Source organism: Nothobranchius furzeri, chromosome 14 (genome assembly GCF_043380555.1).
Source record: "Nothobranchius furzeri strain GRZ-AD chromosome 14, NfurGRZ-RIMD1, whole genome shotgun sequence".
Lineage (NCBI taxonomy): Eukaryota > Metazoa > Chordata > Actinopteri > Cyprinodontiformes > Nothobranchiidae > Nothobranchius > Nothobranchius furzeri.
The window spans coordinates 452,512-477,500 of record NC_091754.1 but is presented as its reverse complement, the minus strand read 5'-3'; the positions used below and the strand labels follow the sequence as shown (position 1 = coordinate 477,500).

At 42.4% G+C, this 24,989-nt stretch overlaps 1 protein-coding gene across 1 annotated transcript in view; it reads left to right on the top strand.

Moving 5' to 3' along the window:
* col18a1a (collagen type XVIII alpha 1 chain a) overlaps positions 1-24,626 on the top strand; it is a 34,843-nt gene extending 10,217 nt beyond the window's left edge. The window contains exons 4-41 of the mRNA XM_054746454.2: positions 1,540-1,611; positions 5,310-5,388; positions 6,570-6,700; positions 9,263-9,289; positions 9,541-9,738; positions 9,819-9,845; positions 9,922-9,984; positions 10,072-10,149; positions 10,222-10,272; positions 10,347-10,469; positions 10,586-10,648; positions 10,776-10,820; positions 11,061-11,192; positions 15,831-15,887; positions 16,038-16,064; positions 16,402-16,500; positions 16,604-16,639; positions 16,809-16,907; positions 16,987-17,013; positions 17,167-17,202; positions 18,913-18,972; positions 19,056-19,133; positions 19,211-19,246; positions 19,363-19,416; positions 19,536-19,607; positions 19,761-19,835; positions 19,917-19,947; positions 20,032-20,076; positions 20,173-20,207; positions 20,280-20,411; positions 20,479-20,638; positions 21,612-21,676; positions 21,797-21,925; positions 22,000-22,032; positions 23,567-23,749; positions 23,860-24,057; positions 24,164-24,279; positions 24,408-24,626. Coding sequence (XP_054602429.2) covers positions 1,540-1,611; positions 5,310-5,388; positions 6,570-6,700; positions 9,263-9,289; positions 9,541-9,738; positions 9,819-9,845; positions 9,922-9,984; positions 10,072-10,149; positions 10,222-10,272; positions 10,347-10,469; positions 10,586-10,648; positions 10,776-10,820; positions 11,061-11,192; positions 15,831-15,887; positions 16,038-16,064; positions 16,402-16,500; positions 16,604-16,639; positions 16,809-16,907; positions 16,987-17,013; positions 17,167-17,202; positions 18,913-18,972; positions 19,056-19,133; positions 19,211-19,246; positions 19,363-19,416; positions 19,536-19,607; positions 19,761-19,835; positions 19,917-19,947; positions 20,032-20,076; positions 20,173-20,207; positions 20,280-20,411; positions 20,479-20,638; positions 21,612-21,676; positions 21,797-21,925; positions 22,000-22,032; positions 23,567-23,749; positions 23,860-24,057; positions 24,164-24,279; positions 24,408-24,621 — 3,186 coding nt within the window. The 3' untranslated portion in view covers positions 24,622-24,626. The remainder of the gene's footprint in view (positions 1-1,539; positions 1,612-5,309; positions 5,389-6,569; positions 6,701-9,262; positions 9,290-9,540; positions 9,739-9,818; positions 9,846-9,921; positions 9,985-10,071; positions 10,150-10,221; positions 10,273-10,346; positions 10,470-10,585; positions 10,649-10,775; positions 10,821-11,060; positions 11,193-15,830; positions 15,888-16,037; positions 16,065-16,401; positions 16,501-16,603; positions 16,640-16,808; positions 16,908-16,986; positions 17,014-17,166; positions 17,203-18,912; positions 18,973-19,055; positions 19,134-19,210; positions 19,247-19,362; positions 19,417-19,535; positions 19,608-19,760; positions 19,836-19,916; positions 19,948-20,031; positions 20,077-20,172; positions 20,208-20,279; positions 20,412-20,478; positions 20,639-21,611; positions 21,677-21,796; positions 21,926-21,999; positions 22,033-23,566; positions 23,750-23,859; positions 24,058-24,163; positions 24,280-24,407) is intronic.
* Positions 24,627-24,989: the final 363 nt, after the last annotated feature.

Genomic DNA, 24,989 nt, shown 5'->3' with positions numbered 1-24,989 from the left:
AGCATTGTTTTTTAAAAATGACTTCTGTAATGGAGCGAACCGTCTACGCCGTCACCCCTAGGTTGAAGAGCAGAATCGGGAGCCTGAGTCTGCCAAGTGCAACGGTGGGGCTGAGAGCAGAGGCGTGACGGTGGGGGCAGATGACTGACACCCCACAGAGTTAAAGCCGTCGCAGCTATGAGCTAACTTGGCTAACTGAAGCTATGGAGGCTGGCAGGCAGTTTTAGCCAGAAACTGTGGTTGATCAACTCTGTCACCCTCTGCCTTCTAGGTGTAACAGTTCAACGTGAGGCCGAGACCTTCCCTGGAGAAAGCCGCTAGCGCTAGCGCTGATGGCTCATCTGCTACCTGTCATTCAAATTGGCACACTCCTAAATTCACCGTCCTCAGAGTTTTCAGGATGATAAGCCTGACCTATTGAACCTAAGATGGTTTTTAACATGGGAGTCAATGGGAACTTTTTCCTTTTTGGATTCAGCCCATAGTGGATGAGCATGGACGTAATTTTGGGGGGGGACAGGGGGGACATGCCCCCCCCCCCACTTTTTCCAATGTCAAGTTTTGACCCCTGCACTTTTTACCATCCAAAACCAATATTACGCTATATTAAACTGATACTGGTTGAGCTCTAGGACCAAGCGGAAAGCAACCGTTTGTGTTGAAGCCTGTTTCCCATTAGAACATATTGTAAAGCTACCCCCCCCCCCCCCCCCATGTCCCCCCACTTCTAAAGTGAAAATTACATCCTTGTGGATGAGCCACGGTGGCTTCAGTGTTGGCAGGGGTGTTTGGCCCTTGGTTACAGACCAGTTGTTACAAACTCAACTCAGAAAAAGACAAAATAAACTGGCTGAGTGTGTGGAAACCACTGGAAACGTAAAACAGTGGACATCGGATGATTTCAGGTGCAAAAGTTGGTTATGTTGCATCATTTTTGTGTGCCAAGCAGGACACCTTCAGGGCTGCAGCCCCACCTTATGGTTCTTGACTGATATTACAACTTAACTCAACAGTAACGTCTCTTAGATTTATTTTTCCAACAGAAATGCAAACAGCCAGCTGAAGTCACACGGTGCTGGTGACCCTGACCACACACGTAACCACAGGCGCTGCTCTGCAGCCCACCAGCAGCTTTAAATGTTACAGCTGCTCGTCTCCCTCAGACCTCCTCAACAACGGCCTGAGCCCTCCACAGCTGGGTGATGGGAAACTTTTAGATGTTGCGAGGATTTGATCAAAGGTTTTTAATGTAAATGTCACCATTATCAAACAGATATTTGTGTTTTACATGACTGTGGGGCGACAGTCTATAAGCGGCTTTCACAGTCCATCCCACAGACGTTGATATTTTATGAATGAGGTGGTTTTAAGGACTCTGAATGAACCCAAAGGTGCACTGGAAAAGTTTGCGAGAAATTGCAAATTATTTGTAAAAACATCCAACGAGATATTATTTTCATTCATTTATTCATGAATCCAACATTTTCTGAAGTTTTGACAGAAAGAGAAACTATTCAGATTGAACATTGCTCTCCTCAGGCTTCAGGGGAAGGGAGTGGCGTGGAGGGATCCGAAGTCCCAAATCGTTACAGGGAGAAACACCGATACACGGTATGAAACCACCTTTATTTCTTTTGTGCATTTGGCGTAATCCATAATCTAATTTAAGCAAAGAGCTTTCTCTGATTCTGCTGCTGATGGTGTCTCTTAAGTTATGTTTTGGAATTCCTCTGGAACATTTACTTTAGGTATGCTGTAAAACTAGGAAAGGGGGATTAAACGTTAAAGATCAAGTCACCCCCTACACGAGTATTACTCCACTCCCAATTCCTGTTGGAAAAATGCAACTAATGCTGTTGCCTAGCAGACCGAGAGGGCGGAGCCACTAACCAATAAACACACACACAGGCTCACAATGACATTGTGACATCATATGGTACCAGCTAACGTTCTAGGGTACCTCTTAGCCAATAGCGATGGCAGATTTAAATTCAAATGCAGAGCAGAGTTTTTACCTGACAACAACACAACACTGACAGTTTTAGGCAGAGAATTTAAATTTGAACTAAAATACACTGAAGTGCAAAACTGTTGACGACTCGTGTCTGCAGCACGATTAGACACACATTTATTCAGTCTATCAAAAAACAAAAGATGATTTGGGGTGACTTGCTCTTTAACAACTGGCTAAAATGTTGCTTATAAGCTTAAAGTCACTTTATTAAAAAAATTATTAGATTAGTCTTGACTAACAGGTGGACAAATTCTCATTCCTGAAGGAAGACTGAAGAAATAATGCAGATTTCTGGAATTTGAGCGACATCTGTCTTCTACATTTTGGGATTAATAAAAGTTTTACATTAAAGAATTTCCTCTTTATATGCTGGAAAGGAAACAACCTTTTACAGTCAAAACCTCGACGATGGTCAAATAAAACAATTTATTTATGATTACGCCGAGCAGCCTGGTGGAAGTCAGAGGGAACCTTGTCGTTTCCACACCTCCTTTACTTTTAGCAGCAGATTATCTGAGAAACAGACACATCATTTATAGCAGCTGTATCTCTGCTCCTTGTTCTTGTCACATTACACACACACACACACACACACACACACACACACACACACACACACACACACACACACACACACGCACACACACACACTCGCACACACACACACACACACACACACACACACACGCACACGCACACACACGCACACGCACACACACACACGCACACACACACACTCGCACACACACACACACACACACACACACACGCACGCACGCACACACACACCCTCGCACACACACACACACACACACACACACGCACGCACGCACACACACACACACACACACACACACACACACACACAACATAGATGCTCACGGCCTGCAGTCTGCTCCACCTTTACCTTTTGCTTGTGCACATTTGCAATTATAGCTAAACCAGGTGTGGTTTGGGACCCAGTCCGATCCAGTTCCGCGGCTCCTCTCGCCGCAAGGTTTTGTTTTTCTGACTGGTTTCTTCATCAGGAGCTGACAGAGGTGGAAAAGGAGGTTGGGGAGAAGAAAGAATGAACGGTCAGGTGGTTCACTTCCGAGGTTTCCTCTTATTGCGGCGCAGCTTTTACGAGGGGCTTTTTTCCTCACGTCTGCAGGCAACAATTACCAACATCCAGTGTGGTGTCAGAGGAAACAGCTGGAGTTTAATGTCAACCTGCCAGTGTGTTGTTTTTTCTTCCATCTGATGAGGATCTGTTCACACCGTGTAACTTCGACCCGTGCACTCGTCCAAAGCTGCGTGATTAAGGCAAGTTTGGGCAAAGACAAGTCAGAGAGGGAGAGTCGGAGACGAGAGACTTTCCATTTTGTCATCCTGGAATTCAGCCATGATGGATGGAAGCGTCAGTCATCATTAACCGTGTCACCTCCTGGCTTCAAAGCTTTGGGTTGAGACAAAAGCAAGGAAACACGTTGCTACACAACAGTTAGCATAAAATTGGGATAAAACTGCAGATTTTCAGCTGGAATCGCATGAAACTGTTATAAAAGTCATGCTAATGTTTTGTTAGTTTAGCGCTCAACTCTTTAGTGAATTTTGAGCAAATGTTCCTGTAATGTAGTCACAAAATGTCAAATCTTGGCAGAATTAGGTTCATTTTTGCTTTTTTTCTCCCTTTAAACCTTTTAAACTTTAGAAAGCTTTACTCGCTGAAAACAAAATTAAGAGTGTTTGTCATGATTTTCAGACGCACTCCATTAAATTTGTCTTTTCTTATGTTCACATTTTAAAAACCAAAGCCTCGCAAACGTTCATTTGTCAAAATCTGAGCGATTCCGGCTTTGGGGTTTTGTGAAATCAAGCATTCTTATGTGAGGGTTTTATAATCTTATTAATGATTATGTTGAAAGGTCATTGGTAGGCTGGACTGCTGGTTTTACAGCTGACATAAAATAAAAACAAAATAATTAATTGAACATTTGCTGCCACAAAATCAGAACAGCTAAAAAGGGTTTTTCTTCTGCACTCAAGCCAATTTTCCCAACAGTATTTTTCATGAAACTTCAGAAGAAGAAAACGTTTCTGCTCCACAGCTGGAAAGCTGGAATCATTCTCCATTCTCCCCGTGCACGAAAGGGTTCCCTCCGGGTGCTCCGGCTTCCTCTGACAGTCCAAAAACATGACCGTCAGGTTGATTGGTCTGTCTAAAACTGTCCTTAGGTGTGTGTGTGTGTGTGTGTGTGTGTGTGTGTGTGTGTGTGTGTGTGTGTGTGTGTGTGTGCATGGTTGTTTGTCCTGTGTGTCTCTGCATTGCCCTGCGATGGACTGGCTCTCAGTCCAGGGTGTACCCCGCCTGCATGCCCTGGAGGTAGGACCAGCCCCCTGCAACCCTGCGTGGATACGCGGGTGCAGACAATGGATGGATTATGACAATAAAACTGATATTCTTTGATTTAGTATTTGTTTGGAATGAGTGTTAACAAACAAACAAAAATAAATAAATAATAATAATAATACACTTTATTTATAAAAGCACAATTCACACAGAAAATAAAACTCAAAGTGCTTTACTAATTAAAATGACCCCACATGCCCAGGAATGCAAAAGTATTTTAACAATACCTTCTCATTACACTCATTTTCTGACACACGTACACACACACACACACACACACACACACACACATGCGCACACACACACCTACACACACACACGACATAAGAAAGAAAATAACACACACTGGGCTGAGTTCAGATGAGCCAGAACAGCTATTAAGTTAATGCCATTAAGGGAGCCATCTTCAAATCTACCAGTATTACAGTTCTGAACACACCAGGAAGACTTTGGCACTTACATTTCCAGGAAAGATGCAAAAACTCATCGAATAAAGTGAACTTATGAGGAAATGTGGATTTTCTGAATGATTTTCAGAACAAAATGAAGAAATTTTTGCCTTTGAAATAGATTTTCTGGCCCTCTAACTGAACAAGTCCATATTTAGTTGTAAATATTTATTTAGTTCACTTTCAGAGTTAAAGAATTTAACCTCCAACCGGCTGCTTGTTGATTTGTTTGTGTCATGAAAAGGTTTGTTATCCATCTGGGAGACGTTTCTGATGCAGTGACTCATGTTAGTTTGTGATTCATGTTTACAAAGAGGAACTTTTTCCCACAGAGGCAGATTGGGTTTCGGCTGTGGGAGGTGGAAACAGAGAGAGAGAGAGAGGGAAAAGCAGTGTGCCCTTTTGCCATTTTAAACCTTTTTCTTTATTTTTACTTCAACATGTTTTTCTGCAGACAACGACTCCATCCTTACCTCCCATCCCGCAGCCGCCGCTCAACAGAAAAGGAGAGGAAGCCACCGTCAGAGAGAGTGGTGAGATGACCGTGCTTTTATCTGTTTATTATCCTTTTTGTGGAGATAAAGGAAGTTCAAGATACTGTAAATTTCCTCAAAAGTCCTTTAAAGCATTTTCTTTTCTAATGGATGAAATCAACTTGCAGAACTGTCGGAGACGATAAATGTCGCCCTCTAGTGGATAAACTGAGTAACACAGAGAGTTTAAGCTTTCTGTCTATTTGCTCCTTTTAGTCCTAATCGTGTCCTTTTCCCATGATTCCCAGAAGGATAATCGATGCTTAAAATTCTTTAGCAGTTTTGTTTAATCATTAGTTTTGCACAGCTGCAGTCTGGACTCACAGAAATCAAAATGCTATTTAACTACTTCTGCACAGATTCTGCACACGAGTTCTTGGAGCAGCTTGTATAGCGGGGGTGGAAAGAAGGACAAACCTGAACAAAGCCGAACGTCCTGCAAAAAAAAAACCATTTCCTGTTTCCTGTTGACTTGAGTGTCACATCTGTTTAGTTGTAGTGGAAATGATTAGGATGGTTTCTGCACCCTTTTATGGCTGAAAGGAAATGGGGCGTGTTTATGTGTGTGAACATGTTTACTCGTGGGTTTTTATTTCTGGGGCAGAACATGCTTCTGCTTTTGTGCTCAGACCTGAATTCAGTCATGATTTAGCCTCAAACTTTACACTCACAAGAACTCAGTTTTAGAATAATTTTGAGGATAAGCTGCTGCATGTCTTCTATTCAGTGCATTCGGTCATCAGAACAAGCCGCACATATCTGCGTGTCTGTTGCTGCAGTTTCCTGTTTAAACAGACAGAAATCTGCGGTTTTATCTGACATCGTAATAGCCGATCTCAGCTGGAAAACGTGCGTTTAATAATAAATAACTGTATTTTGGTTTTATGTGCATTTTTAGTCAGAGACTTTGTAGTTTCTGCAGAATCCCAGTCCAGACGTCTCGGTGCAGCAGGTGAGGACGTCTCCAAACTGAGCTTCTTTTTTATTTACAGTCCCGATGCATTTCTCACAGGATAGTTAGCATGGCTCTAAAACCCTCAACAGCAGTAGATTAATAAAAAAAAATGTTAATTGTACTACAATAAAATCACAGGCTGTATTTAACTTCCTGCTTCCTCTGGTAACAGGAAATGTTTAGTTTGACAATATTAATGACCACATTCATCGTTGATGTTTTCCAGGTGCAGTCGGTGCTAAAGGAGAGAAGGGCGAACGAGGGGACAGGGGGGAGAAAGGAGACAGGGGTGCTATTGGGCCAAAGGGAGAAGCAGGTTCTGGCTTCGGCTCACGGGGGGGAATCCGTGGAGAAAAGGTTGGATCATACATGTTTTTTTGTTTTTTTTATCTGAGCATCTTTTCAGCTGAAAACCCTCCAACCACCACTAGAGGGAAGCAAACCCTCAAACGACTTCATATTTGACATTTATTTATTTTATATAGGTCATAATGCATATAATACACATGAAAACAATAATAATTATCTAATAATGATCATAATGATCATTAACACACTTCCAACTTCCTCTTGTGAACAAGACAGTTTCTTTAGATATAATTTATGATCAGAATGGTACAGTTAAACTTATTTAAGCCTACCCATTAACTCATTACAAGAAATCAACAGTGTCATAAATAAACAGTTGATAACAATACAGTTATTAGGTACATCATCTTAGATTTAACAAAATCAATCCAGAGGTATAAACGTGAGACAAACCTAATTTTGTTGTGCATAGTAGTTATTTTTAAAACACTTTTTGAATATTTTCAACGAGCAAGATGTTATGAACGATCATCAAAGCTATTCCATAAACTCCCTCCTCTTACTGAAAAACATCTTTTTTTATTAGTTCTAGTTATCTTTATTTTGAAAATCCCAGTTCCTCTTAGACAATATCCTCCGTCCCGATGTTCAAACATCCTTTGGAGATCAGGTGGAAGATTAGCGTGATGGACCTGATGTACTACGGCCAGAGTGTGCAGGTCAACACTATCGTGACATTTTAGAATTTTTACATGCATAATGATGGGTTTGTTGGTGCATAATAGTTAGCATGATAAATGATTCAAACTGCCATTTTTTTGAAGTATATAGGATGAATATTTGCTGTGTAATTATTCCCCATATTTCAACACCGTAGCTCAGATATGGAAAAATAAAGGAGCTATACAGTAGGGGTTGTAGGAACTAGTCGACTTCACGGCTCTGTAGTGACTTTTTATGCCTGTCATCAACTAGTCGCTGTCACGTGATAATGACTGACAAGATGCAGTCCTCGGAAATGACAGCAGGTGATGAGCCCCTGCGCGTCTGGATCGAGGCGGAGGCGACGCGCTGTGCGGTACTGACACTGGCGGTAAAACAGACATTTAACCAAACTGTGACCTTTTCCCTCTTGCAATTTAACCTTCCCATCACCCCATCCTAATCTTAACCAGTTTGCACATGCAAAGCTCTGATCACTGACGTGCGCTCCAGACATCTGCGTCCTGAGCACCGCCAAATCAGGTGTCACCACCTCAAAAACAAATTAAACACGCCATCGTTCATGTTGGCTCATTTCCTTTCATGTTTTCTGTCTGTTATTTGTGCCTGATGCGTTTCGCTGCTGCGGAGCGAGGCACATCACCTGTTGTCCTCCGGTGACGCACCCCCAAGATTCCACTATCTCCACTCCGCTCCGCTCCGGCATGAACTCCGCAGCAAAAACGGTCCCGTTGTAGTCGGCCGGCGAGCAGCGGCACTCCGCTGTTTTTGCGGTCGGTAGCTCTTTTAGAACTGCAGTTCAAAGGTAACTCATGAGGTGAATATATATGAACCCAGGTAGCAGTTTCTCTTTAGGACTGAGAGGAGATGCAGGAAGATAATAAACAGGCAGGACAGAAAAATAGTCAAATAAAAACAAGTTAGTTTTTGTACCTGCTGGTTGCAACAAACAGACACCACTGAAGGTAATCAGAAGTGAGGAACAGAAAATGAAATAATTATTTTAATGTTTAGAGCAGCAGGAACTCCGAGAGGCTGCAGGCGCATCAGTGAGTTTGCTGCCGCTGCGCAGGGGGAGGGGGGAGAGGGCTGAAGCAGGGGGAGGGGGGAGAGGGCTGAAGCAGGGGGAGGGGGGAGAGGGCTGAAGCAGGGGGGGGGGGAGAGGGCTGAAGCAGGGGGAGGGGGGAGAGGGCTGAAGCAGGAAGCAGAAACTACCGTTGATAAAAGAGATGTGCTAACTTAGAAAATGTGGGCGCAATTTTAATTGTCAAAAACTCCAGCGAACCTACCGACCAACCGACCCCCCCCCCCACACCCCCACCCCAGCCACCGCTTCCGGCGTATGACGTCATCAACGACTAGTCGAAGTCGACTCGACTTTCATTACTTGACTGTCGACTTTAAAAAAAATAAAGTCATGCAGGCCCTAGTATACAGTATCTGAAGGGATTTAATATCTAAAACAAATCTCATTCTACTCATAAGTCCTATATTTTTTTATATTTTTAACTTTATATCATCTATATGTAGCTTCCAACTCAGTTTTCCATGCATAGTAATTCCAAAAAATGTATATGTGTGTACTTGTACTTGGATATCAAGACTTTTGCACTAAAGTATTTTATTCTGAACAGTTTATTCTGAGTTTAAAGCATTTGTGTCCTTCTAGCTTCAGAAATGACAGGAAAAAAGATGCAAAATCCCAAAAACCTGCTGCTACTGTAATTAATAATATTATTTTCTTTAGGGTCGCTTTTAAAGATGATCTTAACTCCTACAGATACCTAAAGGACAGATTCTGACTGAATTAATAATTAAACACACATAAAAAAGAAGTCTGTGAATTCTTCAGGCTTTCATTTCTTTGTTTTGTGGTTTTATTTTCAGGGAGAACCTGGTGAGAGAGGTTTGAAGGTAAGTGGAGCTGTACTCGGTTAAAAACGATCAGCTTCGTAGTTTAGCATGCTCTTGCATCATGGGTTCAGGTGAAAGACGTCTTCCTTCTTAGCTGAGGAGTTTTCTCGGTGCAAACAGGAAATCGTTGATTTGATCTTTGTTAACGGAACCTACTGATCTCCAGACCCTGTCTGAGGGTCTTCAGGGTTCTTGTTATTCTGCTTTCCATTAGAATCTGAACTCCAAGCGTTTATTCCTCATTCTTCCAGGGTAATGCAGGCTTTGGCTATCCGGGTAAAAAGGGTGATCCTGGACCACCTGGAGTTCCTGGGCCCCCGGGCCCTCCAGGGCCTGCAGCTGAGTATTCAGTTGCAAGTGATGGCTCGGTTGTTTCCAGAGTACCTGGTCCTCGAGGACCCCCTGGAGCACCAGGCTCTCAGGGACCTCCTGGAGAAGATGGAGAACCAGTGAGTGGCGGTTTTGTGACTTTAGGTTCTGGTTAGGGTTTCTATTTGGACTTGTTTAAGTCTTTGGTTCTGTCCTGCAGGGGGATCCCGGTGAGGATGGAAAAACTGTGAGTTTTTTTTTCTGCTCACCATCAGCAATAATGAGAGTAAGATTTATATCTTGTGGTTTTATGTTTCTAACAGGGTCCTCAGGGACCCCCGGGCTTCCCCGGAACCCCAGGTGACTCCGGACAGAAAGGAGAGAAGGTTTGAAACACAAACTGTTTGCTAAAGCTTTAGGGGTTAGCTCCATGGTGGAGAACCACCTGGTCTCACTGAAACTTGCATGTGTAGGGAGACCGTGGAGAGGGTCAGCCTGGCCCCAGGGGACTACCAGGACCACCTGGAGCTCCAGGACCAGGATACAGATCTGTGAGTTCATTAGAGTCACAATCATGACTTGTACAAGCTGCATCTGAATCAGATAAACCTTTAATGTTTCAGACCTTTGAGGACATGGAGGCTTCTGGATTCTCTGATCTGGAAACCGTTCGGGTGAGAAGAGTTGCCCTGTTTGACAGACTTCTGGAATTGTTTAGGTTATAAACTGGTCTCCATTTTGGACACAGGGACCTCGTGGACCACCAGGTCCCCCTGGCCCCCCTGGTCCTCCAGGTCCCTCCACGTCAGGTTCAACATCGAACTCTGGAGCATTTGGACCTCCAGGCAAGGATGGAGCGCCTGGTCTGCCCGTAAGTGTTAAGCTTCTTTTCACCTAACACCTCCAAACATCAGGCTGCTTTGTTGATGGAGAGATTGATTGTAGAATTAATCTAATCAAGGGAAAACCACATTTTTGGGCCTTTAGGGTTCACCGGGATTACCGGGCTCCGATGGCCCTCCTGGAGCTCCTGGTCCAAGGGGAGAAAAGGTCAATTTTGATTTTTGACACAGTCTGACTTCAGTTAAACCTAAATAAATAAAAAATAGCTCACAGCAAATAAAGTTTGTGTCTTTGTTGGAGTCTTATTTAGAAAATTTGGTTATCTGTTCACCAGGGGGACTCGGGAGAGCTGGGACTTCCAGGAGCAATCGGACAAAAGGTTGGAATTCACCTTTAGGGGGTTTTGTGGTTTTATTTTTGTTTATTTTCTACCTTATGTAATATTTTCATTTAACTGTGAAGTCAACACACAACCAAATGCAGATCTATCTTATTTTCACCAGATATTTTATTTGTGACTCATTTCACCACATTTCTACAAGCCAAGTCATTTTTAATGGCATTGATCAAAGAACATGACTTTCTTATGTCTTTCATATTTATTAACTGCCCCCTGCAGGGAGCTCAGGGAGACCTCGGTTTACCGGGACCACCAGGCGAGCCTGGACTGGCTGGTCTGCCAGGGCCCATGGGACCAGTTGGACCTCCTGGACCTGCAGGGCCTCCTGGACCAAGTTATCGTGTTGGATTTGTGAGTTTGGTTTTACGTGTCTGTTTCTGGAACGTCACTCAGGTGTTGATGTTCATTTCAGTTCCTCTTGTAGAAGAGAACGTTCATCCTTACACACAGCACTGCGCTAAAGTCTTGCTGACCAGCTTATTAAGGAACAGACTTTCTGTAATCCTTTAAAATGGTCGGACTGCTGCCCCTAAAGCCCGGACCTGGATAAACAAACTATGAACGCCCAAAATCAAACAGTTCGACAAACGGAAATTAGGATTTTAGAAAAGGAAAATAATATAGAATGAAACTTAGCATCTCCATTATTTAAATTAGTTAGGATTTAAATATCCAGAAGGTTGTTAAAGCCCAGTGTGTAAAAATATTCGACTCCTTAGCGCCACGCAGTTCAGAGCATAGACATGAATACGTAGACGCCCCAGTGGGTGCTGGAGAGCGTAAGAGCATCGCCACCATTTTGGTTGGGTGGGTTTTTCACTCTTCAAACCAAACTGAAGTCAATGCAGGGTGGGCAACTTTGGCTGTTTTATTTATTTATTTATTTATTTGTGCCAACTATGGTTGCAGCAACCAGCGCACTAATGAAAACAGATCAGGTGGGATTTCTGTTGACTTTTCAAGCCTGCCCATTGGGATTTAATATTTTCATTAAAAAAAAATTTTATTATATGCGTATTTTAATTATCATGCCATACCAAATGTCTGACTTTGTGAAACAGCACATTAAAATGTGTTTTTAGTTGGGTAAGCACCTTCCTAAGTAGAAATAAATGCACCGGGAGCAAATGGAGACCCATTCAAGATGGCGGCCCGCTGCTACGCCAGCTCCAATAGGTGAAGGTATTTCTCCTCTGCTGAGGCAAAAACATCAACTATAGGGAGCCTAAGTCTTCTCCCTTTCTGGTCGGCTCATGGGTCCCCGGAAGAACAAAAAAAGGAAAGCAAGTCAACGGAGCTAAAAATGCTCTTTTCTAACTGGCTTTGCCTTAGGCGCTGGATCACACACATGTTGCACTGCAATTTAAACGATAAGTAATGATGGGTGTTTAAACCACGCCAGTCACGTACTTTGAGATTTATCAGCTTGTAAAAGTTTGTAATTAGCATGACTTTAATAATACATCAAACTTATATCACGCTTGTTTAGGACACTCTAATATGCTTCCATGCACTCTCACATTCACACACTGCCAGTTGTAGCGTCCAGCAGTGGTCAGTTTAGACACTGTTTGACCTTTTACCAGATGGTTGAATAGATATTCAACATCTGGTCAGAAAGGAGACACAGCATTGCTTTAAATCTGTCTGCTTCACACCAGCTGGGATTCAGACATCGCTAGTCTGAAAGAGAAACAATAACTTACTTTCCCCCAAGGTCCCATCTGTCTGCCTCCAGAAGGAAGGACTCCAGTTCGAATGAATTACTAAATTCAAGAATCATTTACTAAATCAATATGAACTCCTTCTATGACTTATAATCTAGATAATCATTAAATAAACATTTGGTTATTACTACTTATGATACTCATAGTATAATGAAATGCTTCATTAATCTGTGCTCACTGAATGGATGTTATATTTGTCTACTAGACTGCAATGTGTTCACCATGTTTTGACAACAAGGTCCTCACACCTGCTCCAAACAATAACAAGTACGGCTAAGTTAAATCCGTGACACATAATTAACCTTTTACCCAGATCAGAGCCTCCGGGATCCATGAAGGCGTGTTTCTGAGATTCTTGGTAAAACATCTCCAAACTTGTCAGCCTCTGATTGGCTGTCCAAATCATAACATCAAATCCTTAAAACTAAATTGCTTTGAGTGATTTGGCAGTTCTAGAGAAAGCTTCAGACCGCTCATCTTTAGCCAAATCTCTTTAACCATCAAAGATTTTGACACGTCGTCAAAACCTTTTTGCACCTACGAAGCTGAGACAGCAAACAGTTCCTGCAGAACAAAGCTGATATAGGTCAACTCCTTGGGAGTTATTCCTGAGACACAAGCTGATTCCAACCTGCGCTTCCTGGAGACATCTTTTGGACTGGAGAAGTCTGTGCTTGCGGTCAATCTACCGAACCTGGGTGACCCGAGGTCATCCGACCTCTCTGACCTCCGGATCCGTGACGAGGGTCATCAAAGGGTGAGGTAGAACACAGAGGGATGGCATCTGAATGTGCTTCTGACGATAACAACCTCATAGCTTAAGCAATCCAAATTCTTTTACATCCAGAACTCAGCGCTCTGAAATACGGAAGTTCTGACCAACACCGCATTTACAGATAGGTTCCAGACATCACCTTTAGCTCCATCCATTCACAGTAAATGCTTAGTTCACTTGTGTTATAATTGTAATAAAGTAATTTCTTACTTTTATAAACCTTTTCTGAATCAAAACGAAGTGTGTATAATTACTTAATGAAGCAAAAATCCTAGAATCTTCTGATTAAGCCCTATAATCTTCTGATATTTACAATAAAGATCAAGCAAGGTAATATTGTATATTTATACAGAATATCAAATAAATAATACACATTTGCCTCCGCTACACAGTGATGGTAAGCTACTTTGTGGCCACAGCCGCCCTGGGGCGGTCTGACAGAGGCGAGGCTGCCATTTGGCGCCGTCGGCCCCTCTGACCACCACCAACACAGGCAAGTTGGGTGAAGTGTCTTGCCCAAGGACACAACAGCAGAATACTCCTGGTGGGAGCTGGAATCGAACCCATGACCCTCCGAACATGAGACAACCCGCTCTACCTCTTGAGCTACTGCTGCCCCAAACTAGACTACAAACTAGAAATCGGCATGTCGCATATGTGACGTCACCACATAATCTCTCCCCTAGCGTAGCTGCTGCTCACCAAATGACCAGATTTATGGTGGTTCTTTCCTCCTGTGGGAAGTTTGCTGAACTTACAGCCTTTTCCCCTCAGTTTTCTCCGTGTCTGGTTCGATGACGTCACTTTCATGGAGCGCATTTGTAGCCCTGGACTTATTTTCACACAAAACCTAAAATAGCGTTTCCCCCGTTCAAAAATGAATGCTTTCTCGGTATCAAAATGCGTCTTTAAAATTAACGGACATCATGTGTGAAAGCTATGGCACAAAACAAGCAGAATTAGAAAATAGTGTTTTTAGCCCCTTTGACTTGCATTCATTTTTTCGTTCTTCCGGGGACCCGTGGTCTGGAATTAGAGGGCTTGACTTAGACTCCCTTTAGGCAGCACCAGTCCACAGGGTGTCTTCATATATGTCCATGGTTCAGAGTAGGTACTGCAGCTACAGTGGCCCACACGCATCAAAAAGGCAATGTGAAACACCACCCACCAGCTTTCTGCCGTCATGAGCCGATGTTATGCCATTTTCTGAGACCATTAGATTCTCTGTCTCTAGGGGGAGCCTGAAGAAAGGGGTTCAGACATTTTAATTGTTTTGTTCTCATAATGTAACTTGCTTGAACTCATATTCCATCTTAACCCTTTGGGCACCAGAGTTTTTTCAAGAAAATATTCAATTTTAACATGACTATTTCAAAAGATTGTAGCTTGGAAATTGATAAAAAATCTTCAGTACCAGCCAAAGTTTGTGTTGGGACCAAATTCACTCATCTAATTTGCATATTATGAAATCACTGGGCTGCCATATTGGAATGCATAATTTTTACAGCTGTTCCTTGGTATTTTTTCATGTTATTTAGAACATTTAAATTTATATATGCATACATAAAGCTCTTTTGATGTATTGATTTCATTGTTTAGCTTTTCAATGTAATTTTTTTTATATTTATATTGGCCTCACTCAAGAGAAATGCTTTTTAGCCATATTTGTCAGTTTTTTGGGGCTTGTACAACTTCAGGGATGTCGTTCCTATGAATGCAATGATCATTTCATCCAACGAGGAGAATATTTTTATTATTATGTGGCACACTTTTGACTTCCAGATGATACATCTGGTTTTCAAACAAAAAACTCAAAAATTTTCTATTTAAACAAACCCAAAAGTGTTGCTCGACCTGAAGTTACACATCTCCACTATCTTCTGGTGTGAAGTAATAACTTCATGAGGGATCATATTTGTAGCTGTGGCTCGTTAAGCTAAGTCCATTTCATGTTGTCGTTCTTTTATAAAACACAGAAACGGTTTGGTTACCTGTTACTGACGCTACAGCTTCTTCAGGCTGACGCTGATGGTGGCGCGTCACTTCCTTCTCCGTTTATCTGCGGGCAGCAGAGGACGTTGTCGCCCTCTACTGCCTGCGGGCTCTGCAGATAAACGGAGAAGGAAGTGACGCGCCACCATCAGCGTCAGCCTGAAGAAGCCGGCAGCCGTCGGCGAAACTGTAGCGTCAGTAACAGGTAACCAAACCGTTTCTGTGTTTTATAAAAGAACGACAACATGGAATTAGAAATAATCCACAGCAAGAACACACCTAAGATGTTCAAAGAGAAACTAAGTCCATTTTTTACTTTGTGTACATTTTATTTAGGAAACTTTGCTTTTTTTTGAGTAAAAATTCCTCAAAGTATTTGTACTTTTACTTAACATTTTAGTACTTCTACACAGAATTTGATAGTCAACAAGTAAAATAATTACACACTGTAGGTTTAAAGGTGTTTTTATTTTCTGTTTTTGCTCATTTTTTTAGGATGACATGGAGGGATCCAGTGGACTTACTGGTATCAGAGGACCAGAAGGAATACAGGTACTAAAATTCATCTTTCAAACAACAAAAACAACCATACACCATAATTAATTAATTCATTCATTCATTAATGAATTAATTGATTGATTGATTAAATAATACCAAACCCTGTCTGATTATTTGACTGGATCAAGTGTTTTGTTTGTCTAGGGTTCTCCTGGTTTACCCGGACATCCAGTAAGTAAAATAATAAAATATTTTTAGCCTCATTTTGTAAATATGGGGAATTTATTTACTTTTCAAGACCAAGAAACAAACAAAAAAAATAAAGCTGACCCATCAAGTTCATGAATTAAATTGCGGATTTATTCTAATTAGTGATCAAATATAGTAACAGACTGCTGGTTTAGCATTATCAGACCCTTTTACTTGAAAATCACGATAAAAATATATTTTTATTTTTTTAAGTCTTACTGACAAGCTGCAGCACAAAGACTTGTTGTAAAATAAGCAAGTAGCATCCTTTCATCATGCATTGTGTTTGGTTTCTAACTGGGATGTGTAAATTCTGCAGGGTGAACCCGGGCTGCCCGGTGCAGATGGTCCTAAAGGTGACCAGGGTCCGACTGGAAAAGATGGGCTACCGGGCCTGGACGGCTTTCCTGGACCTCCGGTAAGAAAGAAGAACTGATCAATAATTATTCATGTTTCCTTCATATTTTTATGAAGGCATTTTTAAAGTTAGATTAACATTTAATCCCACATCATCCCTACAGGGCCAAAAGGGTGACAGAGGTGACAAAGGAGAAACGGTGAATATCGCTTTTGATTCAGGATTAATTATCAAAGATTGTTTATAACCTTATTTTATTATGTTGTCCTCTCTTTGCACAACTGTGACATCTAAATGGTTTTGGTAGCTTAGATTTAGATGTGGAATTAGTTTGATCATTTATTTACTTTTTAATATTTTTGCTGTAGGGTGACCCAGGACGAGATGGAACTGGACTTCCAGGTCCACCGGGCCCCCCTGGACCACCTGGACAGATCATCTATCAGCCATCTGACAGAGTGAGAAACGTAAAACAAACACCCAGAAACAACTTTGTGTTTCGCTTTGAGACTGAAATGTAACTGGTCTTATCTCTACTATCGACAGCTTGATAATTTTGCTGGCGGCGCTCAGGTATGGATTAGATTTTTATCTGCAAATATTAAATATCTGGAAAATAACTATGGTATTTCCACATTGCAAGTTTGTTCATGATATACTATATATATATATATATATATATATATATATATATATATATATATTTGTTGTTGTTGTTGTCCGCAGGGTGGGCTTGGTTTACCTGGCAGAGCTGGACTACCTGTAAGTTTCATAATACAAAACCTATAAATGATTTTTTTAGATTTTATTAGCTTTTATCCTCTGGTTTCAGCCACAGAATCATCAATTTAAAGCTGCTTTCCGGAGTTTTCATCTTTCATGTATGATTTGTCAAAAATCCGTAAAAGTGATTATCTTATCATATACTGTGTGATATAATATAAGCAATACATCTTTAATTTAATTTTTTGCTAAGCACGCCCCCTGCCTGGCAGAGCTCCATGCAATAGGAAACTGAGCGCCAACCAGAACTAACCAATAGCGTTACACTACAGCTTACAGGCTTCAAATTTAAGGAATATCTGGGCTGATGTAGAGTTGATGAACTTTTCATGGACAAGAAAGTCTCTAAAATATAAATATATGAAAGCACAACATGGCATCAGAATAATACTCGTAAAACAACATGTTTTAGCTCTGTTTGTCGGCTACAGAAGTACATTTATAAACAGAAATGTGAAGTCTCCATCTTAAAAAAAACAGAGTGGTTTTGTGTGATACGCTTGTCAGCCACTAGATGGTGCCATTGGATAAGAGAAATACTCCGGAAAGAAGCTTTAACCAAGTTCAAGGTTCCTTATCTTAATAATTATAAAATGCTTTTCAACTTTCCGATTTCCAATCATAAAGCTGGGGTCCGTAGTGTGATGTCATCAAGGGGAGGAGGAGAAGATTTAAAAATTTTAACGTCTATTGCTCCCTTCCCCTTCTGAAAGGAGCTGAAAGCCACTCCCCATACCACGCCCTGTAGACTGGTCCTGTTATAGTGGCTAGCCGCCATCTTGGATGGGTTTCCATTCACCCCAGCGCATTTATGTCTACTGTGGAAGGTGTTTACCCAACAAAAAACGCATTTTAATGCATTTTCACAAAGTTAGACATATGCTACAGCATGATAATTAAAATACAAATGTAATTAAGCAATCCCACGTGATCTGTTTCCAATAACACGCTGAATGTTCCAACTTTAGGCTGCACAAAAAACGGGAGTAGTTGCTCATTCTGCTTTGACTTCAGTTGGGTTTGGAGAGTGAGGAACCCACCCAATATGGTGGAGACGGTGTTACATTCTCTGGCGCCCAGTGGGGCATGTACATATTCATGTCTATGTGCTAAGCTGATTACGCATCACTCCGGTGTATTTTGGGGCACATTCTCGTTGATTGACAGCTCCCTCCTGTGGATACACAAATTGATTGATCAAAGCTCTAGACCAGGGCTATTCAATTCTGGGCCTCGAGGGCCGGTATCCAGCATGTTTTAGTGGTTTCTGAAATCCAACACACTAGATTCAGTGGTTGAATCACCTGTGCAGCAGCTCTCCAGGCTCTGCAGAAGCCTGTTAATCACCTGCTGATTGAAATCAGGTGTGTTGAAGCAGGATTAAGACTAAAATGTACTGGATACCGGCCCTCGAGGCCCAGAATTGAATAGCCCTGCTCTAGACTCTCGGAACTATTTAATTTTGCTGTAGAGGCCGGGGAGGGACTTAGAAGAAATATAAATTCTGAAAGATTACACTTTATATCAGAAAACTTGGTCCTATAGTGTAATTTAAGCACTTGTGAAGTTATTTTACACCTTTTTAAAATATGTACCCCATCTTTAAAGCACTAAAGCAAACGTCCATGGACAAAGATTAATGAGCTTCTATAGTTTTAATACTGAATTTAGCTTGTAATGATTTTACAGGGTCCTGTTGGACCGAAAGGTGAAAGAGGTGACCCTGGTCCAGCAGGTTATGGTGTGAAGGTAAAGTCTACATCTTTTGTTATCCAACAATAAAGTTGTTAATCATGAGAATTTGAGCTTCATTGCTGTTATCCTGCATTCAGGGTGAAAAGGGGGAGCCAGGATTAATAATTGGACCTGATGGGGCTCCTTTGTACCTGGGGGGACTTACTGGGCAGAAGGTGAGTCTCCTCTGATCGTTTCATTTAACCAACTCTCTCCTGTTTTTTAACTAGTTATCTTTGTTTGGTGTCTTTAGGGGGACAGAGGACCCGCAGGACCGGTTGGACCTTCCGTAAGTGTTTCACAGATTTTCATTCTAGGATCTCTCACATTCTCTCCTATTAATTTGCGTCTTTTCTTCTTTTTGTGTGTGTGTGTGTGTGTGTGTGTGTGTGTGTGTGTGTGTAGGGTCCGTATGGACCTCCTGGATTAAAGGGAGAAATCGGAATGCCCGGAAGGCCTGTAAGAGTTTCTTTATTGTCTGTACTCCGTATTTTTACTTAGTAACAGTTTATGCCTTTATTTTTGTTCAGTTGTTTTTAGTGCAGGAAAAAAGATGATCCGTGATTTTAATCCCTCAGGGTCGCCCAGGTGTGAACGGATACAAAGGTGAAAAGGGAGAACCAGGAGGCGGCGCGGGCTATGGCTATCCGGTCAGTTCTAATGTTTGGTGATTGTAGTTAGTGAAAACATAAACATTTCTTTAATTATTATTATTATTATTATTAATTAGATCCTAGTTTCTAAGCTCAAACTCATGTTAAATCCACAAAAACAAAAACCAGTAAATGACTGTGTTTCATTAGGGAGTCGCAGGCCCACCTGGACCTCCGGGGCCACCTGGACCTCCCGGGCCAGCCATTCCTTTAGATCGCTATAACGTAAAAACACAGATCTTATGTTGAACATGTTCTTTCAAAAAGTCATTTTTTTAATCTGAAGGATTTTCTTGTTGTTTTTAGGCCTACGATGAAGCTTCAAGGAGTTATAGAGGTGTGCATCGTCTCATCACCAAAACTAAATAGAACCCATGCAGCCAGTTTAATTGAGTTTATTTTGTCTTTTCTTTTTAAAAAGTGGTTAAAGGAGACAAAGGAGAGCGGGGTGACCGCGGACCTCCTGGTAAATTCTACAGTTTAAATGAACAAAAACATGTTTACAAACACTGCTTATCCTCAGAAGTGGTTTAATTACTGAACCAACTTCATTACTTTGCAGGAACTGTCTCCAACTTTGATATTTACACATTGAAGGTAAACTAGCACACATCTGGTTGGTTTTCTGGATGGATTAAAAAAATTATAACCATGAGTGTTTTCCATCAGAATCAATTGAAGGGAGATCGTGGAGACACGGGTGTGAAGGGGGAAAAGGGAGAGCCTGGTCATGGATATTATGACCCACGTATTGAAGGGCTACAAGGCCCACCAGGGCCTCCCGGGAACCCGGGCCTACCAGTAAGTTTGAGAAGCTTTTGGAAAAGAAAAACAAATTTAATATAAAGCTACACTTTTTTCTTGCCAGGGTCCAAAAGGAGACTCTATAGTGGGCCCTTCTGGACCTCAAGGTCCTCCAGGGCCACCAGGGGTTGGTTATGATGGGCGTCCAGGCCCCCCTGGACCACCTGGGCCTCCAGGACCAGCAACATCTCCGTCGTTTACTGGAACACATCGGCCTCATTATCGTAAGTGACTTCTTGCTGTAGACTTTGGGACTAGTAACACCATTTAAATTGGCTGGTTGATAAACCAGGGCTGAAATGGAAATCTCTCCTTCGGAGGCTTGTCTACAACAAACATAAATAGTTGAAACAAGAAATCATAATATTTAGTCTTCTGACCAACTGGTGTATGCACCACTTCACTACTTCACCAATGTCCCAAAACATTTTCTTTGTTTACGTCTGCTCCTTTAGATTCATGCTAGCTTCTCCTTTTTGTCTTCTCCATTTGGGTGACTTCTTCTTTCTGCTTTGCTCATTAGTCCTATTGATTTCACACTGTAAGAACCACAACAGCCTTCCCTTGCAAGCAAACGGAGATCTGCGCTTTCTTTACTTTTGTGTTTAACCCATTGAACTGAACCCTGGTCCGCAATTGGTTGGCCCCATTCAGCCACAAATGGTTGGTCACTGATGGAAGAGTGAACGATTCAATCCCAGTCCCAGCAGGCCACATGTCCAAGTATCTATGGACAAGAAGTGGAACACAGAAGTTGCCGTCTGGGTGCTGTGTATATAGTATTCCAGGAATGGATAAAATGCAGAGAAACAATTTCCCCAAGGGGATAAATGAAAAATAATAAAACAAACAAATTTTTGAATAATTTTCCCCCTGGGAAGGTTTGTTTGAGCTGGTGTGAACATTGTAATTGATGTGGAACAAAACAGACCAAACAGTGCTGGTGTGAAACCATCCTACGTGTGAGACAATCAACCATGAGATGCACCCGTGTTGGTGCTCCCTCGTACAGACTTAAGGACTGTGTCATTGGAGTGAAGATAATAGCTTCTCATAGTTTTCTTGAAGTAGTAAGATGGAAGCAGATCATTGGTTTACTGATTTGAAGCACCCAGGTGAATTTTTAAAAGCCCAAATGTAGACAAAGTAGAACTCAACTCGAGGATTGCTCAACTGTCTGTCTGTTTTCATTTAAAGCTGTCAGTGTCCCTGGACCTCCTGGTCCCCCTGGCCCACCTGGAAATCCTGGTCTCTCATCTGGGGTGAGAGCCACCAATGTACTCTACGAATGTTCCCATGCTATTACTTATTTTATAGAGTTGTGACATCTATTTGCTTTATTTACTAAAATCTGAATATGAGGTTACTTTATTTTTCTACAGGTTACAGTTTTGAGGTCATATGACACGATGATTGCTACAGCCAGACAGCAGCCAGAAGGAAGTCTTATATACATCATAGATAAAGCAGATCTTTACTTAAGAGTACGAGAAGGACTACGACAAGTCATGGTATGGCCACCAATGCTTTAAAACATCACCCTGTTGGATTTTGTAGAGACTAAATGGCTCTTTTTCCTCCTCAGCTTGGACAGTACAGTCCCTTCTCCAGAGATCTGGTACGTAATCTAAGAAAACAAACATACCGTAAATCCTCTAATACAGGCCCGGGCCTGTATTTGACTCAAGCTCATCAAGCTCCAGGCCTTTATTGGAAGGAGGGCCAGTATTAGAGGCAGGCCTCTATTTTTATTTGAGCAAAATGAACTAATGGTTCGCTGGAGTTTTTGACAATTAAAATTGCGCCCACATTTTCAAAGTTAAACACATTTCTTTTAACAACGGTAGTTTCTGCTTCAGCCCTCTCCCCCCTCCCCCTGCTTCAGCCCTCTCCCCCCTCCCCCTGCTTCAGCCCTCTCCCACCTCCCCCTGCGCAGCAGCAGCAAACTCACTGATGCGCCTGCAGCCTCTCGGAGTTCCTGCTGCTCTAAACATTAAAATAATTATTTCATTTTTTGTTCCTCACTTCTGATTACCTTCAATGGTGTCTGTTTGTTGCAACCACCAGGTACAAAAACTAACTTGTTTTTATTTGACTATTTTTCTGTCCTGTCTGTTTATTATCTTCCTGCATCTCCTCTCAGTCCTAAAGAGAAACTGCTACCTGGGTTCATATGTATTCACCTCATGAGTTACCTTTGAACTGCAGTTCTAAAAGATCTACCGACCGCAAAAACAGCGGAGCGCTCGCTGTTTGGCGGCCGCATCAGTGATCTGTGCGTCAGAGGACAAGGTGATGCGCCCCGCTCCACAGCAGCGAAACGCATCAGGCGCAAATAAAAGACAGAAAACATTAAAGGAAATGAACCGACATGAACGATCGCGTGTCAGTACCTACGGTCTGGCACAGCGCGTTGCCCCCCCACCCCCCGAGCGCAGGAGCTTGTCACCTGCTGACAGCAGGCTGCTGTCTTTTCCGAGGGCTGCATCTTGCCGGTCATTATCACGTGACAGCGACTAGTCGACGACAGGCATAAAAAGTCACTATAGTGAAGTTGACTAGTTCATACACCCCCTACTGCTGCTCTCCAGAGTGTTCTGCAGCATAATCAGCACGTTCTCTTTGAACTTGATAGTGTAATGACCTGGCTGGGGTTGTAAGCCAGGTGCATTCTGGGTATTGTGTTATATGTGTTTCCTATCGTTCTGCTAGTTCCTATGTGCTGATTTGGTGTTGTGTGAGTGTTATGTAAGCCACAGGGAAGGTGATGTGTGTTCTGTGGAGCGGGTTGAATTAGCATGGTTAACTGACACCGTGACTCTGTGTGGTAGGAGCGTGATAGAGGATCGTGTCTGTAGCGTTACAAAGCTTTGAAGAAAAAGCCTAATAAAGGTCTGTGTGAACTTCTACTGCCTCCTGCTGGTTGATTTGGGGAGTATAACCCTGCCGCTGGGACGCTCATACTTGCTTGTTACCACATTCCACCCGGCCACAATAAGAGACCGGCCATTATTCACCTCCGCTGACTCCAACACCGGCCAAAATTGGAGACCCGGCCTTTAATTGAATACCGGCCTGTATTAGAGGATTTACGGTAGTCAAACATTTACCAGTGACCGTGCGATCACTGACTCTTTGGGTTTTCTGTAAAGGAAAACGAGGTGGTGGAAGTCCAGCCTCCACCTGTGATCGTGTACCCCCACAACTCTCAGAACAACGGAGCAGGTCATTATTCAGACAGTGGGTCAGTTATCCGACCCATTGAGCCTCCCCAGCCACGACCCCATCAACCTGTTCCTGGTTCTACTGGCCTCGTTGAGACACCAGAATCGGTAGTGAGTACAAACTGCATTTTGACATTAAGGAAATACGGTTAAATTTATAAATAATAAAGAACCCATGAGAAATGGGCTCCAATCTAAAAATAGTTTCTTTCTTTGTTCAGCTACACCTGGCTGCCCTGAACGCACCTCAGACCGGTGACATGAGAGGGATTCGTGGTGCAGACTTCATGTGCTTTCAGCAGGCTCGTGCTGTCGGGCTGAAGGGAACCTTTAGAGCCTTCTTGTCTTCCAAGCTTCAAGACCTGTATACCATCGTCCGCACGTTGGACAGGAAAACCTTCCCCATTGTCAACCTCAAGGTGAAACACTAATATTATGACCCCAATCTGAAAAGAGAAATTTTCTAAGAGATTGGACGTATATGCATGCATGGGAAGGTCACTTTGTTTTATTTCCCTTCTTCAGAATCAAGTCTTATTTACCAGCTGGGAGTCCATCTTCAGAGAAAACAGCAGCAAAATGAGGGAGAATGTCCCAATATACTCCTTTGATGGGAGAGATGTCCTCAGGGACAGTGCATGGTGGGTCTTTGTTCAATGAGTAGAAAGCATGTAATACTGAACCCTCTGGGGTGAAATTAAACTGTGCAGTGGTTTTGTTTCCTTGTCTGATTAGCAGACTCTGATGCTGTGTTTCTGTTCACCTCCAGGCCTGAGAAGATGGTCTGGCATGGATCGTCCAGCGAGGGCAAACGGAACATGGACCACTACTGTGAAACATGGCGTATAGACAACCACGCACTTACTGGCCTGGCATCGTCGCTGCAGAGTGGCTACCTCCTGCAGCAGAACCGCAGCAGCTGCTCCGGCTCCTACATCGTCCTCTGCATCGAGAACGCCTTCATGTCGTCCTCCAAAAAATAAATCCATCCTCCTTTTTGTTTTTCTAAACGTCCAAGCAGGCGTGTTTTGTTTTGCTCCTTTGATTTCGTAAAACATGACGTCAGTGAACCGGCCCTCGGGCGTTTTTGCTTGGCATGGACACTGCCCCTCACCCCCTTCTGCTCCTCCCCTCCAAAAACGCCAAAGAGAAGGGTCACAGCAGAAGGTCCTTTTTCTCTGAAGCTTTGGCACATATTTCTTTATGGTGCAGAACAATAATGTTCATCAATGAAATCCCCTTTAAAAAGAAACTGTATATTATGTTTGTTGTATGTGTTCTTTTTCATGTTATCCATGTTTTGCCATTTTGAACCGCTTTAGATCTTTTTTTTATTTTTATTTTTTTCTCA